We start from the raw sequence: 18673 nt of genomic DNA, 5'->3' as shown, positions 1-18673 counted from the left end.
GGACTTAAAGTAAGCCCAGGAATAGAAACTTATGATGGTATTAGCTCATTTAACCATTTGGAAATGCTATCATTATTATTATTATTATTATTATTATTATTATTATTATTATTTTACTACTTGTTCTCTTAAGGCACCAGAAAATATAAACTGACTTGGGTAATTACCACCTCCAAAGCTCATGTTCTCAGCCACTATATTAAAAATACTCTTAGAATGTTCAAAAGAAGTTTATCAAAGCAAGTTTATCAAGCAAAATAAGCCAGACATAGAAAAGTTAAAAAAAAAAAAAAAAAAAAAAAACCCTGCATGATCTCACATGACCTTAGAGCATAGGACAGCAGTTATCAGAACCTGGGAAGAGTGGTAGTCAGTGGGAACACCATCCATTTCTACTTTCTCCTCCTTTCATTCCATCTGAGCCCTCAGTCGACCAGGTGATTTCCACATTCAGGGTTAGTCCTGCCCATTATTGAATCTTCTCTGGAAAAGCCTTCTCTCACAGAAAAACCCCAGAGGTGTGCTTCTCAGTTCAAGCAAGCTGTCATTCAGCTACCATATCCTTGTCTCAGAAGACAGGGGAAAGCTTAGCTCAGCAGTAGAGTACTTACATAGAATATGCCAGACTCTACACTTAACCTCCGGTACAGCAAATCTGACAAATGCCACCTCAGACAGGTGCTAAGTGTAGCATCAACAGTCATGTTACTGAATATATCCTTGATATGTAATAGAAAAAAAGAAGACTAAGTGTGTAGTCTTCCTCCCTAAAGCTTGTAATCCAAATAAATGAGAATTACCAGACAGATTCCAAAAGAGGAACATTCTACACACTATCATCATCATCAAACAGAAGCCCAGGAAATCATTTCAACCAAGGAGACATGAAGGCTAGAAGTGCCATGGTATTCTTGATGAGATCCCAACAAAAAGAACATGAGATTAAAACTATAAAACTAATATATACAGTTTACCAATAAACAATCCATACACATTAATTTCTAGGCTATCAGGAACAGTGGGAGATGGGTACAAAATAGGTAAGACCACTGGCTACTCTTCAGACTTTCTGTAAAACTGATTAATTTCTAAGTTATCAAGGACTATGAGAGATGATGGGTAAAATGTAGGTAAGAACTTTGGCTACTATCTTTCCAAATTTTCTATAAACAGTTCTAATCCTAATCTGATTTATGAATAAAAAAAAGATATTGTGAAATGGAAGAAGGAAAAAATTTGGATGTCTCTGGGACATATGTTCAATATTTGAATACAACACACAAATCATGTGGGTGGCCAAACTACTGTTTTCAAAGGGAAAACATTTGACACTGTTAGACCCACTATAGCCTAAAGTACTAAGCATCTAATCTAACCATGTTGCAAAATCTCAGAAATGCACTATCTTAACCGTGTTCTATTTGGTGGCTAACGACAAACAGACTGGCTCAGTTCCACCCCATCAGTTGAATGTAATTCAAGTGTCTTATTTCTACACCCCCTAGATGAAATTCTATTCTGTGTCTAGTACAGTATGTTCAAGTCAAAGTTTAATGTATGGAATCTTCAAATGTATGTTCTTTGGAGGACGAAGTAAGATGGCAGTAACAAGTTTTCATGAAAATAGTTTTTCACTAAAATTCAGCTCCAATATTACACAGGCAACTAAAATTAAATGTATTCTGGTTTTGGTATACTACTTATGAATAAGCTGTACTTAACCTACCACCACTATAAATAGGTACACAAGAATTCTGTTTACATTTTAGCAGGAAGAAAAATCTACTACACTCCTGAGATTATATACTAGTAGAAAGTAAAGATAACTACCTTGAACCATCAGCTTCTAACTGTAAGTAGATCTTAGTTCCTAGAACAGAATCACCAAATGCAACACTAAGAAGCAAGATCAGTGAAGAGTAATTAAGTTCTAACTATAGGTGAATAATGATTGTCCTCAAATCTATGTACACTGATGAAATACAAACATTCTTTTGGAGAGATAACCAAATAGTGACTCCAGATACTACTGTAGCTACTGGGAACATCTGACACAGCAGTGATTTCTGTATACACAAAACTAGTTTTGAGAACACAAAACTAAATTTTTAGTTTTCTCGTCTGAACAAATGCTTTATAGAGAACTGTTAATGATCAACATACTATCCAGAATTACCATGACCCTATCACATAACTCCATTAATTCTAAAAGATAATGTAAAATCAATTAGAAAAGCATTCCTTGGAGCCAAAGGATAGGTTCTTAGAGAGCTGGCACCACTACTTCCTCCTACTACATTAAAAAAATAATACTGATAAAATAAAATTAAAAGGGCCTTCTCTATCTTAACTATTAAGAACATGTAAGTAAACAGGCTGATTAGACAAAGGGATCCTATCCTCCCTGCTTTTAACTCACTTAATTTAAATCGCTGACCAAAATGAAGAACTTACATGCATTTGTCAATCAGGAAAATAGTAATAGACAAAAGTTACTTTCTAGCAGGCAGCATATATTTATAAAGACAGCTAAAAAGGAAAGAACACAAATTAGAGTGAACAATTTTTATTGAAACCCTCAAAGATTAAAGAGGACCAAATGATGAGTTCGGTACCATAACAAAAAAAAAAAAAAAAAAAAAAAAAAAAATCTCACCTACTGTACCATCATTCACAGGAATGAACAAACCTAAACACGACAAAATTTAAATTCTCATGTAACTGCTACACGTGAATGTAATTGAACTAATCATTTCATCATACCCTTCCTTTAATCATAGGAAAAAGGGAATTTACATGGCATAACAAAAAATACACAAAATTTAATGAAAACACAATTCTCTTAAAAATCTCACAAACTTATTTTAAAGGATGCAGAACGCACTTGAAATGATTGAATGACTTAAGCTGATTAAGTTGTGGTTTTTTGGGGTTTTTTTTTTTTGTTTTTTTTTTGTTTTTGTTTTTTTTTTTACTGCAAACTGTTTTAACATCAGCTTAACCCCACATGCATGGTACTCAAAAATAACACAGCTTTTCAATTAGAAAGATCACAGGTTAAAATAAGGAATTAAGCACTAAAAGGTTGAATTTTTGTTGATTTTTTAAAGGAAGTTTCAAGTACCAATATGTATAGTGAAAGAATACTAATTTTGGTTACTTTCCCCCTTACTGTTAAATATACAAACTATAATACGATTAAAAATAAAATACCCACATAAAATAACTTTAGTAAGAATCATTCAAATGACAAGTTGGAAAAACACTGAGCAAGAAATCACAGGACCAATAATGTCTTAATTTAATATTATTCAAACATTTTATTATATATATATATACTCTTGTAGAGCTCAGAGTCTCTCCCTTTTGGTCCCCGCAGTTAAGAAACATTCTGTTGGTTGTACTGTAGAGACAACCTGTAATGATTTCATTTAATGGAAAATAATCTTACAATATACTGACTGACCAAGAAGGAAGAGAAAGTTGGTGCTTTGGGGAATACTGAAAGTGAGAAAAACACAAAAATTACCAAGTGGAAGCTTTTGTCCAAAGGAATGCTGCACCCATTTCACATAAGATTAGAAATTCAGGTTAAAGGCACTGGGATGTTCTCCTCACCACAAATAGACTCTCAGCTGAGATTCACTGGCCCTGTCTGAGTCTACTGCAATCAGCCTGCTCATTGGGTATTTCGATGACATTTCTTACATAAAACCTAATGTAAATTAAACAAGACTGCATTAGTTTATAATGTATCTAGTTTTATAAAAAATATCCAGAGTTGCTAATAAAGCACCAAGAAAAAGAGAACCTCAGGGGGAGGACTCGGCTCCTTCCTACAAGGTCACCTTTTACAGTTTTCTCTAGTAGGAGCTTCACAATGACATGTGTCATCTTTAAATGTCCTACTTATACAATCTTAAGGATATAGAACATTGCTGTGCTGACTATACCCAAATGCCAACTTTCATTATAAATACTTAAGAGACATATTACAAGATTTCATGGCTTAGTCTCAAAAAGGTAAAATAGGTGCAATTTTCCTTTAAGAAAGTTTTCATTCTGTAATATACCATTAATATTTTTGTGTTCCCTTCAGTAAACACTGACATAACTATACTGGGACTAACAAGTAACTGTGAAGTAGCTATGGTCATCTACAAATACTGTATATTTTAATAAAAAAAATACAGTATTTGTACATTCTAAAACATTGTATAAAAATTATATAAATCAAAGTTTCAGAGAAATATCTATCGGTCACGAGGCTTTCAAATTGAAGTGAGCAAAGACAAGAGCAAATGAAAATATCTCTAAATACGATGTAAACATAAATGAACTAATGCAGATCAAAAAGACATTCAAACCTACTGTATTGCTATTTTCACCCTCAACATATCATTCTACATAGCTTTCTCCTTTCAAAACAGTAATATAAGGGGCAGGACATTATTTTCATAACCTTATGCCATCAAATCAAATACAGATGCACAACACACTCAATTATACAAAATCAATTTGTTTCAAGATACAAAATTAATGTTGATATGTAATTAATGAAAAAAATAGGATGTTAAAAAGATTATCTATAAGAATACCCAGATATATACTGTACTCCCATGTATATAGATCTCATCAATAAAACATCAACACATTCACTTAGATACTGATTTAATTCATGGATCAAGGCCATATTTTCAAAGTATTTTAAGGATGCCAGTACACTGCAAAAGCTGGAGAAGAGTTGAGAAACAGTATATGCTAACTAAACAAGAACTATCTTTATCTAGTGAATACCTAGAGTAATAAATTTTTACTTCATGATAGCAATCAGGCTCGCAAACACCCAGAAATAGAATTTAAGGGTTTTAAGTGTAGTTATAAAGGTCATAAAAAGTCTGATTAGACTGAGGTACATTTACTCAAAATGTTGAGATTCATTAAGTGGTAGAAACAAAATAATCCCTCAAACCAACGCATGGTCTCAGTGTACACATACCTGGAAAGGAAGGGGATGTGGTGAAGCACACTAGGCTGCATATCAGTGTTGTGTTACATCAAATAGTTTGAAGACAAGGGAAATGTTCTAATATATAATTTTAGATTATATATTGTTTGGCTAAAATAGAGCATAAGGTTGCTTTGCCATATTAAAAGTTTGCTACAATAATTTTTCACATAAACATTCAGACTTGAACTTCAGGACTAAATATGGCATGATTATTTTGCTTTTAATCTGTCAAATAGCTAAAAAATTGACCATTTAAAAACTACAACAATGAAAAGATTGAAGCAGTGAGACTCTTACATCATTGAACCACTTCTAATGGTTAACTGTTAGTACTTAACAAATTCAAAGAGTTAATGAATTCTTGCAATTCATTCAGTCATCTGTGCCTTAACTAGGATGCATAATTACAAAAGACAGCAGGTACTGGTAAAAGCTTCAGGACACAAAGTGCTTGATGAAGTTACAGTTCTCAAGTGTGTTTGGTGAGAGAATAAGGGCAGATGCGCTGATGAAAACCATTACAAGAAGAGTCAATTTCATGTTAAAGAGTTCAAAGATGTCACCTTAAGCAGAAAACAAAAAGCTTTAATAACGTCTTCTTTGACTTATTAGGCATTTCCAGAGTCTACATCATTAGTGTTGTCATTTTAATAGGACATCTCCACACGGTGGTTATTGCTTGTTTCTATTTCTCTCCTGAAAGAAAAATATAAGTATTATAACAAAATACAATCTCTATGAAGTGATTTTAACTATAGGCACATACAATGTAAATCATCTCTAGATACAGCTCTTCAAATACTAATTATATATATATATATACATATACATATCTCACAGTGAGATGATTACTATAAACCTCTTAAATAACTCCAAAAACAAAGGCCTATATCAAGACAGTTTATATCCTTATTTTACTACATGCTTTAAGATGAGAACATTATGCTTTTATTTTTTGAGTCCTTCCAGTGATGTTTAGATGTGTGGTATACCAAATTAAAGGCTATTAATTGGCTAAGATGAAGACTTAAGTTGCATTAAATTAAAAGTACATTAAGTTAGGAGTTCAGTATTAATTTTGAAATGACTTTGATTTAAAAAGTCTTCTACTTATTCTCACATTCAGTATATTCTAACTTATCACATCAAGAATAAAGGAGGTCTAAGACTGTCTCTCAAGGAGTTTTAGCTATATTAGGGCAAGAAGAGGAAGAGAAAATAGGGAAGAGAGAAGTTAGAGGAGTAAACTACTTAAGGAGACATGGACAAAAATGTATGACAGGTAATCATTTACAACAATCAGGATACCTTATTATTTTTAAAAATTAGATGTTTCAGTTTAAACTGTAATGAACTTATACAGAATCACTAAAATACACAGATTATATACTTAATGCATCTCTCTTTAAAAAAAGCGTAACTTTCAATTCAAGGGATAGAAAAGGAGATAGCAAGGAAAATTATAGAAGAAAAAAGAAAACTCATTTAGTCTAAGAGAAAAAAAGATATTAAACAAGTGTAAAAATAAATTATTTACATTTTTATAACATGAGTCAACATAAAGGTACATTGATCCAGGAAGATAAAAACTGTAAGAATTCTTTAAATCTCACATTACATATTTATGAGAAATAAATCCAAACTACGAGGACAAAGAAAAGTTAAAATAACACAAACACAGCACAAAATAAATGATGTCAGATAAAATGGTCAACAGTAAGAGATGAAAGCTATTGCTATGGACAGAAGTGGCCATTTAAAAGGTGTTAAGTGGTACACACAAATTTTTAAAAGCAGTTTTATACTAGATTGACTTATAAGAAATAGCTAACATTCATAAGAGAATGTAGCATGTTTTTCTTAGTAAAACAGATAAGCACATCAAACAAATATGAAGATCAGAGAAAACTGAGATTAGGTATATGATCATATAGCAACCCAGAATGCCACATGATGACTGTCCAGCTGGGGGGGGGGGGAGGGAGGGAGGGAGGGAGAAAGAGAGGAAGGGGGGGGGAGGGAGAGGAAGAGAAAGAGAGCGCCAAAATCGGTGCAGAGAATAAAGAAAAACACCTGACACCAACTTCTGGCATCCGCATGCACAGGCAAGTGAATACACACACACACACACACACACACACACACACACACACACACACACACACACACACAACTAATGCATGAATTTGGCAGTATGAGTGGCTAAGAAACATAAACTAACAATAAGCAATTAAAAACAAACTGAACATTTAAATCCCATTTACAAAGACAAGCAAAAATACTTACAAATGGATTTGACAAGACAATGGAAACTGAACAGTCTCCTGGTAGGACACAGACACTGTGTTCTCTACAAAGTAAAGATATATTTGGCAGCTACTGGTAACCTTTCATTTAATATATTTACCTGATGAACATATATGGCAAATTCATGTTTAAGAACATCAAGCATTCAAGTGTAAGGTAAAGTAAGTTGACTTGAATATGCTATGTCTGTTAGTAGAATTCTCAAAAACTATCAACAAACAAATGTTCACATGTGTCAGAGAGTTGAGTGGAAGCTTCTCTTAGTAAATTGAAAATTTCCTGCCAGGACCCAGTAAGTCAATTTCAATCAGAAATTATACAACATTACAGTAAGTTAGTAAAATTTAGTGGAAATTTTTTTTTCCTATGAGCATCTAGGAATACTTATATACATGATACATCTATAATACTTATTGTACATTATTATACAGATTATTATATAGTATAATTATATATTAACATATATTATTATAGACATTAAAATGGGAACTTTACTTATATTAGTAAAATGGAAAAACAGTAAAATAAAAGAATATTAAGGTATTATTTATAAATATTGTAGCCACTGTGTGTAGCCTCTCTAATGTTTGGATTCCACTCCACACCTAGTTGTTTCATCTATTAGAAAGAAAGGCTACAGTTAGAGAACAGAGACAAGGCCAATCTGGGCTACAAAACAGGTCTGAAGCTGGCATGAGCTTCACTGTTAAGTCTCAAAAGTAAACAAACACACACACACATATGGCTAAAATATTTCTAAAATGATACTTTAATATACCTTTATTACACTTTAATATAGCAAAATATAATTCTAATTCCTATGCTTAGATGCTGAAATTATTCAATGAAATTCTCTTACTGTTCTTTCTTAGTGTCTAATAAACCACAGCTTGCTCTAGGATGTCTACTGAATAGATTTTACAGATGTATGAACACATTTTACAAACTTTATTCAATTTCTGTAATATTCTCCCCAAATTTCACCTACTGTAGACTACTTGAGCACCTGTTCTATGTTTTAAACATCTCTCTTTTACCCTATCACCCAAAATCTAAGAAACTCACCTTGACTTTATACTTTCAAATAAAAAATGTTATTCACAAATTTATTGGTGTTTTATTTGCATGTACTCTGTGCACATGGGTATCTGACACCCACAGAAGCCAGAAGACATTGGACATCTTGGAACTGGAGTTGCAGATAGTTATGAGCCACCATGTGGGTGCTGGGAATCTGAGTCCTCTGAAAGAGCAGCCAGTGTTCTTATCCAATGAACCATCTTTAGCCCCAAATATATTTTATATTAAGAATTTAGTATCTTCTCAGGTTCCAAATCAAAATTAATATCTAATAATTATTTTTAAAATGTTCAGAAAAATCCTATCAAATTAGGCAACATGATTTGATGTACCCATGTTTCATTTGTGACAAAGATTAAATGTAACTATGACAAGTAGCTTTAAAAACAACTTTCAGTGTTCTGTATTAAAGAGTTTGTGAAATCAGTTTTTCCCTTAAACGTGAACCAGACCCAATGAATACTTCCTTTTAGTCAACAGAGCAAGGAAAGAGAAATAGGATGTTGCTTCTGTAAATAAGCTGCAGAAGCTTTAATCCTACCTAGATATACACTGCTTACCTGTGGTGCTACTGTCTACCTAACTGCTACCTTTTGTTTGGTTTGGTGTTTCTTTTGTTTTGTTTTTTTTCTTTTTTGAAACCAGGTCTTGTATTTACCAGACTGGTTTCGAAACACTACATAGTCAAAGACAACCTTAAATTCCTGATTCTCCTACCTTTGCCTTATTGGATGCCTCCTGAATACTGAGATTACAGGCCTAATACTAACTACCAAGCATTGTTTTATGAAGTATTCTTGAATACTGATCTGGCATTCTACCAGTAAAACTGCTTCTGTAGCCTAGAAGCAATTAGCTTATGTTCATAAGGAAACAAAATAAGGCCCTCAGTCCAGCATGCCTTAAACTAAATTATACCAAAAATGACATGATTCTAAAAGCAAATCTCTCAGTCCTCAGATGAAACTCTAGGCTCAGCATAGACTGCCACTTTGTAAGAAATTTTAAAACTAAAAATCCAGCCAACTCTGCCCTGATTTCTAAGAAAAAATCTGCAAGTGTGTCAGCCACTGAATTTTATGCTATATTAGGTAAACATAGACAACTAACATAGTAAGTACTGTGATTTGGTGCATGTTATAGCATAAATTCAGAACTGAAAAGGAAAAGAAACTGCAGGCCTTTACCTAACTACCAGTAATCATTTCTGAGCTAAAATAGACAGGAAATAGTCTTTCAGATGGGGAATAACAAAAATAAATAAATAAATAAAAAGTACTACCCTAAAATGAAGAAATTTGGTCTAGTACCAAGTCAATTTACCCCAAGGAATGAATCATACATAATTTCCTTTACATGAAATATTTTCTGGGCCAGGCAGTGGTTCCAGCATTTAGGGGACAAAGGCAGGTGAATATCTTGATTTTCAGGCCAGCCTGGTCTACAGATTGGGGCAACCAGGGCTACACAAAGAATCCCTGTGTCAAAGGAAGTACGAACAAAGGAATGAATGAACGAATGAACAAACGAAAGAAAGAAAAGCAAAAGAAAGAGGGCATAGGGAACAGGAGGGAGGGAGGGTCGGTGGGAGGGGAAATAAAAATTTTTTCTTTGGTTGTTACAAAATGTATTATCTTATGTTTACAAAAATGAAAAGGATGAAGGCACATTCCAATAACCCCACACATGGAAGGCACAAGCAGAATTACAAAGTAGTTAGCAACTTCAGAGTGAGCCTTGAAAAATAAATAAATAAATAAATAAATAAATAAATAAATCCCATAATCCCTATGGTCCTCAATTTGCTGAGAAAAACAATACACTTATTAATTGAAATCCTCTTCAGTTTAAAAATATGTATTCACAAAGTAGAAAGGAAATATCTTCCCCAAGATCTATGACTAATCTGATGAACTACAGAGGTCATTCATTTCCTGAAAGCTCCCTTTGATGGAACACTAGAATATAACACAACCACCAGAAGCTAAAAGGAGGAAAAAAGAAGAGAAAACAAAAGAGAGAAAGAGAGAGGGGGGGGGAAGATTAGAAATGCCACAAAATGTTAATCAAAAGATACTCTTTCACAGCAACAAAAAAACAAAAATATGCCAGTTATTAAGACTAATTCCTGGGGCTGGAAAGATGGTTCAGTGGTTAAGAGCAGCTCTTCTAAAGGACCTGTGTTCAAATTCCAAGCACCTACATGGTGTCTCTCAAACCATCTGGAATTCCAGTCCCAGGGAATTTGATCCTTCTGGCCTCCACAGGAACTGAACACATTTGCACAGGCATACACAAGGCCAGACACTAGCACATATAAAAATATAAAGGTTAAATTAAAAAATACTAAAATTTCACACCAAATTGTTTGCTGATGTATTTAATTGGATTTATAAGAGTAAGATTAGAAAGGATATAAAACAGATGATTCGTTCAACACTATGACAGAAAAATTTCTAAGGATTATCTAAATAGTCTTTTACTAGGAGAGTAACTAAAATTAATACTGGACAAATACACTCAGGTCTTTATTTTCTTCTCATTTTCAAGGACTATATAAGCTTCATCAAAGGGACAGTGCATACAAATAATTTGTCTAGAAGCAAAGTGAAGATAATAAAAATAAAAAGCCTGGGCTTGAGTAGAATTCAAGACAGGGAAGAAAATTTAAGGCAAATTCTGGGTACAGTGGAATACAATTGTAACCCTAGTTTTTGCAAAGCAATACCTGGCACCATTACCAGGGCCAAGAATGTGTTCCTAGATGATCATGGGCCCTAGAGAAGAACCTACAATTAGTATTCTGCTTAACAGACATAGTATTAAACTGACTAATACACCCAACAAAACTTTTTAACGTATGATGACTAAAAAATATATATTCACTTTTAATCTAGAAGGGCTTTAAGAAAATGCATTACTAAATTATTCTTTCTAAAACACTGGTAAGTGAATTCAAAAGAAAAATGCAAATATAGGAAATGAAACAATATAAATATAAAAATTAAAGTTTCTTTCACTGTTGTAAAAAAATTCAGTTTCTCTTACTGTTGTATATATTGCTAAATGTAGGTTATAGAACATCTCATAAAGATTCGCAAAGAAAAAATATATTAAAATATTAAAATTAATAAAACTAGAACTAAATTTTCATACATGGGAAAGAAATGTAAAAATATATTGGTGGTAGAAAAGAGAAAAAGCTTCTAAGTATTTCTTGCCCCTATCTTTTCTCCTAGAAAATCTTATCCCATTTCAACAGACTCAGCTATGAAAGAACAAAAAGCCCCCAAGTCTGGCTCTTCTGCCTTTCAACTGTCTAAATTAAGGAGGTCTCTCCCTGTATTTCTCAAAAATCTTAAACATAACCCAAAACCACATCTTTCCCTGCATCACACCATTTAAGTTCTAAAACATTCTCCTGATCTGGTCTTATAACAATTTACAATCTGACTATTTAACTGCTAAGCTAAAAAGCCTCACTGGCAACTTCTGATCCTCCTATTTTCGTCACTTAACACCTTTAACTACACGAAAACTCTAATTATATTTAATAATTCATTTCAGCAAGTCTGCTGAGGTGCGAACAACAGTCTATATCACTCCAAAGCAGTTTCTGACAGCCCAGGATAGCAAAAGACTAGCAGCAGAATTACCTAGGGTGCTGGTTAGAAATATAGCTAAAGTCCTTTACTAAATACATAAAGAGGTGTGTTTTATAAACACTCCAGTTCTTCTGAGCCCTAAGGTTTAGAATTTAATTACCTTAGTTCAACAGAATTCACCGCAGTACTCAATTTTAACTGAAACAATTTCTTCCGCTGCACATATATAAGTCATACAGTATCTGAGCTCATAAATAGAAATGAATCACTGCTATCTTTCATGAAGACATAAGTGTGCACCTTAAGACCAATTTTCTCACAAGTATTTCCATAGTAGATGGTATTTACTCTTGACTGTTTTCAAAACAAACATGTTTAATGAATATGAAAAACCCTATACATTTCCTACTCTCCCCATTCTCTTTATGTCAGCTCTCCAAAATGAAATTGCAGTTCTGAAGAGATTAACTCAAGCCATACTTAACTAGAGACCAAATTCCAATCTTATGCATTTGCATATGTAAATTTAGGAAGTTTCTCCAAGTCTCACAGAAGGCACTTTAACATGAGACAATCAAATGCTACAGATCTAATTCTAAAAAGGCCATGCCCTACCAAATCTAATGTCCTTTCCAAATTTCAAATTCTTGATCTGTCTTGTTACACCTGCTATGGTCCTATAAATTATATGCTACAGTTTTATAAAACACACACACGCACTCACACTCAGACCACCTTTCTCAAAGAACAAAGCAATAGCAAACACTTGAAAATAGTGCTTCAAACTTTTAAGTGTATTTTTTCATCAAGCTAACATTTAAGATCAGTAACTAGAAATGCTAGAGAAAGTAGATTAGAGTTCTGTTTCTTAAATTGTTGATTGCTTTCAGAATAAAGCTCATAGACTCAAGAGGTTTAAAGGTATTCCATCCCACATACTCTACCCATAAGGAAGGATTCTCACACAAAAATCACTGGACTCTTTCTTACCCTTCGCATGGCTTCCTCTTCCTCTTGACGCTTTTCATAATGTGCAAAGTCATCAAAGATTGAGGTGGTATGCTTGAAAGTAGCGATTATTTTAAGCACTTGCTTTGCTTTTTCTAGGGGGACTTCTTGAGTGTCCCTTGAATTGGTTACTGGTTTGTTGTCATTATTTTCTAAGCGAATATGTCGTAATTGGTTATTGGGAACATCTTTGACAAAGATCCATTTAACTTCAAATTTGCCCTTCCACTTATCCTGAGACCAGACACCAGCATAAGCATTATAGTCTACAACAGACTTCATTTCAGCCACTCCACAAAAATGTCCACTGCCGTTCACACTGAAGAGCAAATAGAGTGGGCCTTTCCCATTCAGGGAACGGTAAGCTGCATCCAAACGCTTATTACCATGCTCAGTACTACACCAGATTGAGTACTTGATGGAACGATGTATATCATCCTCAGAATAGCTCTTAATTATAAACACACGTCCATTCTTCAGGTTCCAGTCAAAGTCTTTGGGATTATAATTGTTTATGGCCTTTAGTTTTTCCAGCACTGGATGCACCTCTATACTAGAAGGTGAAGCACTTACAGGTACAACACCTAAACCAAAGTTTTCACTGCCTGTTCCATTGTTCTGGTTGAAGCCGGTTCCCCTATTCCGAGGAGCTACCCAACGATTCTGCAACTGTGGCTGTTGAGACTGCACTTGGTGAGGCTGGGCCTGTGGCTGAGGTCCTTGTTGCTGCTGTGGTTGTTGTGGCTGAGGCTGCTGTTGAGGCAGTTGGCTTTGCACCAATGGTGGTGGTTGAATTAATGGCTGAGGCTGCTGGATTATAGTTTGAGGAGGCAGAACTTGTTGGGTTGGTGGAGCTTTTACCACTGACCCCTTTTCATCCCAAGTTCCAATATTCATGTTGTGTTTTATAGGAGGTGGTGGCACAGCAGAACCCCCAATTCCCACATTGCCCTTGGGTTTAAGTTTCGGTTGAGGTTTTGCAGGCTTTCTGGCAATAGCAGCCCAAGAAGTTGGTTTAGGTGCTGCGCTGCTAACAGGGGGCACATTATTGGTTGCAATGCTAGTCATACCACTGCTGCTCAAGGCTGTACCTACAGTTTTTGTCACCGCAGCTGTCAGGTCACCACCAATTTTCAGTCCAGTCATGCCTTGCTCAATACTACTAATGCCAGGCACCTTACTCAAAGTATCATTGCCAAATCCGGCCTGTCCATCAGTAATAGCTCTCCCAAGAGAACTAGGTGGATAGCCATAACTGCTACTATAAGCAGAATTTTGTGTTGATTGTCCCTGAGATCCACTTGTTCCCCATGTAGAGAAATCAGCATTACCAGGAAAAAAGTTAAATCCATGTTGACCAAGAAATGGAGGGGTATTTCCTAATGCCCCTGGTTGACTAAAAACACCATCTGGTATATAGTGATGTTCTCCATTACTCATTTGTCCATATGTTGTCAGATATGGCATAGGCTGGTCTCCAGCCGTGGACCATGCTGCTTCCCCAAGAGAATATGGAAATCCAATGGATGGAGCATAGTAACTAGGCATATATGGATCTGACATTGGTGGGTAGCTGTTATTCTGCAAAACAGAAGACCACAATCAGTAGTGAAATGTTCTCTTAAAAGGAGAAGAAAAAAAGGTTATCTAAAAGACTGAAAGGCAGTGTTAAGTGACTGAGAAAGACATGTGCCTGTTCTACATAAAATTGAAACTTCAAATCAATGTTACAGGCAGAAATATTTACCAATGAGAACCATCACCCTATAGTCAGTCTTGCTGCCCAGCTGGACTCGTATTTACTCTCCAGCAGACAGGCCTCAATCTCACAATCCCCGTTTCTGCCGAAATGCTAGGATTATAAAATTGACACCATGTCAGACTATGGCTAAGAAACTTTAAAATATTATAAATTACAGCATTTTTAGGCAGAAAGTATAGAAGTAAAATGAAGATTGTGTTTCTGTCACAATTTTAAAATACTGAAATCTCTACCAAGTGCTAATAAGCTTTACAGGCACAACATTTTAATTACATACAAAATATAAACAAATCTGAAATGTCAAATAGAGAAATTAAAGTGCAGTTTTTATGATGAAATTATTTCAGCCACTTAAATTTTGTACTTTAAGTTAAAAAATATACAATTGTCATTTTCTGAGGAAAAAAAATCAGATTTATGCTTACACAATGCAATAACTGTTTTGCTCTCTTATATTTTCAAAATACAATAAAATACATTATCTTATTGCTGTTCCCAGAAGTCACAGATTTAAAATGAAAAAATCCCATTGCCACTCAGGAAGACCCCAGAGGGCCTCAAAACAATATAAGCTATTGCTAGAGCTCTTTGGTTGTCCATTGGAAGCAGATGCTAAAATTCCACTACTGAAGATACATTTTTGGTTGTAATACACAAAGAAATCAAGTGGGAAATAAATTAGAACTTCCCTCTCTACCTTTCTGCTGGCTAGTAGTCAAAAGACACTGGAAAAGGCATCAAGTGTGGACCCAGCTATATACCTTGCAAACTAATACCAATATGTAAGGTAAGATGGACTCAATGGTGCCATACTGGCATAACTGTTCTGAGAAGTAACTAATAGCTTTCTGCTTAGATAAGATTTTAGGTCTGCAGAATTTAAATGTAGTACTGTAAGACTGGTCAAAAGACCATGGTTGGAAAAGGGAGGTCACAGGACCTAAAAAATAACCTACTACTGTTCCTTTTCTAAATGGCAATGTGACAGAGTAATTCTATTTATAAACTAATAATGCTTTTACCAATGCTCAGAGAAGCTTTTGTAGCAGGGGGTAGTTAATATACAGAAAATCATAACTGCTCCAAGTGCTAAGAAGTGACTTGAGTACTTAGCACTAAATGGAGTATTTCTATCATCCTTTCCACAACGAAGCTCTCCATAAACGAAGAAGGCAAAGAATCTAGGAGCCTGAGGATAGAAAGTACTGAGAAAAGTATCTTTTGGACATGGTACAGTTATTATACCTAGGAACTCTCAGAAATAGTTGTTATGTAAACAAAACCCACACAAGAGTGGGTCCAAAGCATATTATGGATGGGAAGAGACTACTCATAACCCATAATTCTCAAAAGAGTTATAAGGAGGTAATGATTGCTGGGGTAGAGGAGTGTTCTACCCAAGCTCACACAAGCAACTCTAAATGTAGTAGGTTTCACATACACAAAACTATAAAAGAAGAAGGAGACTGGGGAACGGGATAAAAATATAATAGAAGGAAATATTACCAAAGTACTATGTGTGTATGTGCATGCATGTGAGTACATGCGTGTGTGTGTGTGTGTGCGTGTGTACACGTGTGTGTGTGTGTGTGTGTGAGAAAGAAAGATTGTGAAAGAGTAAATAATTAAAAAAAAACTTTTGTAACTTGCCTTAAGGATAAGATACTAAGGGAATCCTTTTCTTTCATGCTATCCATTACTTACTACATTTTATATTACACACTTAAAACTTTTATTGTTCTTTTGGTGGGACAAGGTCTTGCCAAGCTGGCTTCTAACTCTTCATGTTCTCAGACTGGTGTCAATACTATTATTTCCTGCCTCCCACACTCCAAGTCCTGTGATAATAGCTATAAAATATCACGCTTTTAACTGTCTAAATCAGAATATTTTTCACTTTAGAAACAGTAATTTTTTAATTACAACAAAAATAAAACTTGTTTGCATATCAAATAACTATACAGTTCAATTTTTTTCCAAATTCAAAATAGCAAGTTCTATTAATGAAAAAAACACCCCAAATTGTTATAAATTAATATAAAAAATGCTTTGAAGATTTTCCTGAAAATAAATATAAGGTATTTCCCCTTGAAAATGTCTTTGAGGCGACTTTTGCTCCTTAATATGTTCCTCCAGACCCAATTCCTAGTCTCAGACTTAGCTCTGCAACAAAACACCTGCTGTACCCCTTTCCTGTTCCCTCTACTAGACCCTACAAATCTTCTCCTTCTAACCTCCCTCCCTGAACTCTTACTTTATCCCAGCCACCAACCCCAGCAGACATCTCTTGCTAATCCAAAGTCACTGCTTCCAGGGAAGTAGACAGGCTGAATATGTATCTTCACACCTCTTTCTGCTCCTCCAGATCCAATACTCTCAGTCTCATTTTCAGCTCTTTAGAATACTGGCTGCAGTCTCCCTATCCTCTCTTACTCCATTGCCAATTGATCACAACAGGTCTACTCTTCTGAATTCATCCTATTATCTTAGCCCCCAACACCAAAAACCATTTCCTGGGAACATACCAGCTGAACAGGCAGGGATATAAATGCAGAGAAAATTTCGTATCTTGGCCAACACTCAACCATAACACTCTTCTAAAATCCAGAGAGGAAACAGAAACCAAGAAACAAAACACCCACTCAATAAAGATAAAACCAGGCATCAGTACTTAGAACTATAATCATTCTAATCACAAATGCCTAGACACTAAGTGTAAAAACACAATCAATAACAGCCAGAAAAATGTCTCCTCTAGAACCCAGCAAACATACCATAGCAGGAATCTTGCCAGACTTATTTTATGAGGTCAGCTACCCTGATACCCAAACCACACAAACAGTCAGCAACAGAAAGAGAGAGAAAGAGAAAGAGAGAGAGAGAGAGAGAGAGAGAGAGAGAGAGAGAGAGAGAGAGAAAGAGAGAGAGAGAGAGAGAGAGAGAGAGAGAGAGAGAGAAAGAGAGATTGATTTATAGCCCAATTTCCCTTTTAAACACAGATGTTAAGATACTAAATAAAATTACTTGCAAATTGAATCCAAGAACACAGCATAAAGATCATCCACCATGATCAAGTAGGATTCATCAAGCAGATGCAGGGATAGTTCAATACACAAGAATCAATTAATATACTTCACCACATAAGCAAATTGAAAAGACAAAAACCACATTTGATCGTCTCATTCTCATTAGGCACAAAAAAGCCTTAGATATTAATACCCTTCATGTACTCAACATTAATAAAGGCAATTTATAAATAAGCCCATAGCAAATATCAACTTAAATGGAGAGAAACTCAAAGCAATTCCACTAATATTAGGTGTACGACAAGGCTGTACACTCTCTCAATATAGTACTTGAAGTCTTTACTAGAGCAAGGATAAAACTGAAGGTGATCAAGGAAATACAAACTGGAAAAGAAGCAAAGTAGCTTAATTTGGAGATCATTTGATATTATAGATAAGTGATACAAATAATACCACAAGGAAATTTCTACAGCTGATAAACATTTTCAGAAAAGTAGTTGGCTAATAAATGATTAACTCAAAAAACTCAGTAACCTACTTATATACAAATGTAAAGCAGACTGAACACGAAATCAGTGAAACAACACATTTCACAATAACCTCAAATGATATAAAATACTTTAAGGTAACTCTAAGCAAGCAAGTGAAAGTCCTATGTCACAAATATTTCAAGTCTTTCAAGAAAAAAATTAAGGAACATATCAAAAGACAAAAAGATTTCCTATGCTCATAGATTGGTAGATTAACATAGTTTACCAAAAGCAATCTACAGATTGAATGCAGTGCCATGAAAATTCCAACAAAATTCTTCAGATCTTGAAATGACAGTTTTCAGCTTCCTATGAAAATACAACAAACCCAGGATAGCTAAAAC

The 18673-nt window shown here is 34.6% G+C and overlaps 1 protein-coding gene across 7 annotated transcripts in view; it reads right to left on the bottom strand.

Moving 5' to 3' along the window:
* Positions 1-3296: 3296 nt before the first annotated feature.
* The window catches only part of Ythdf3 (YTH N6-methyladenosine RNA binding protein F3), a 28384-nt gene continuing 13007 nt past the window's right edge, over positions 3297-18673 (bottom strand). For all 7 annotated transcript variants that reach the window (XM_034499887.2, XM_034499886.2, XM_034499885.2 and 4 more), the window contains 2 exons: positions 12994-14592; positions 3297-5707 (listed from right to left, as the gene is read on the bottom strand). In XM_034499887.2, the coding sequence (XP_034355778.1) occupies positions 5684-5707; positions 12994-14592 (1623 nt within the window). In that variant the 3' untranslated portion in view covers positions 3297-5683. The remainder of the gene's footprint in view (positions 5708-12993; positions 14593-18673) is intronic.

The sequence above is a fragment of the Arvicanthis niloticus genome, chromosome 4 (genome assembly GCF_011762505.2).
Source record: "Arvicanthis niloticus isolate mArvNil1 chromosome 4, mArvNil1.pat.X, whole genome shotgun sequence".
In the NCBI taxonomy this organism is placed as follows: domain Eukaryota; kingdom Metazoa; phylum Chordata; class Mammalia; order Rodentia; family Muridae; genus Arvicanthis; species Arvicanthis niloticus.
Note: the sequence above shows the minus strand (reverse complement) of the source record. Positions and strands in the feature narration are given on the sequence as shown.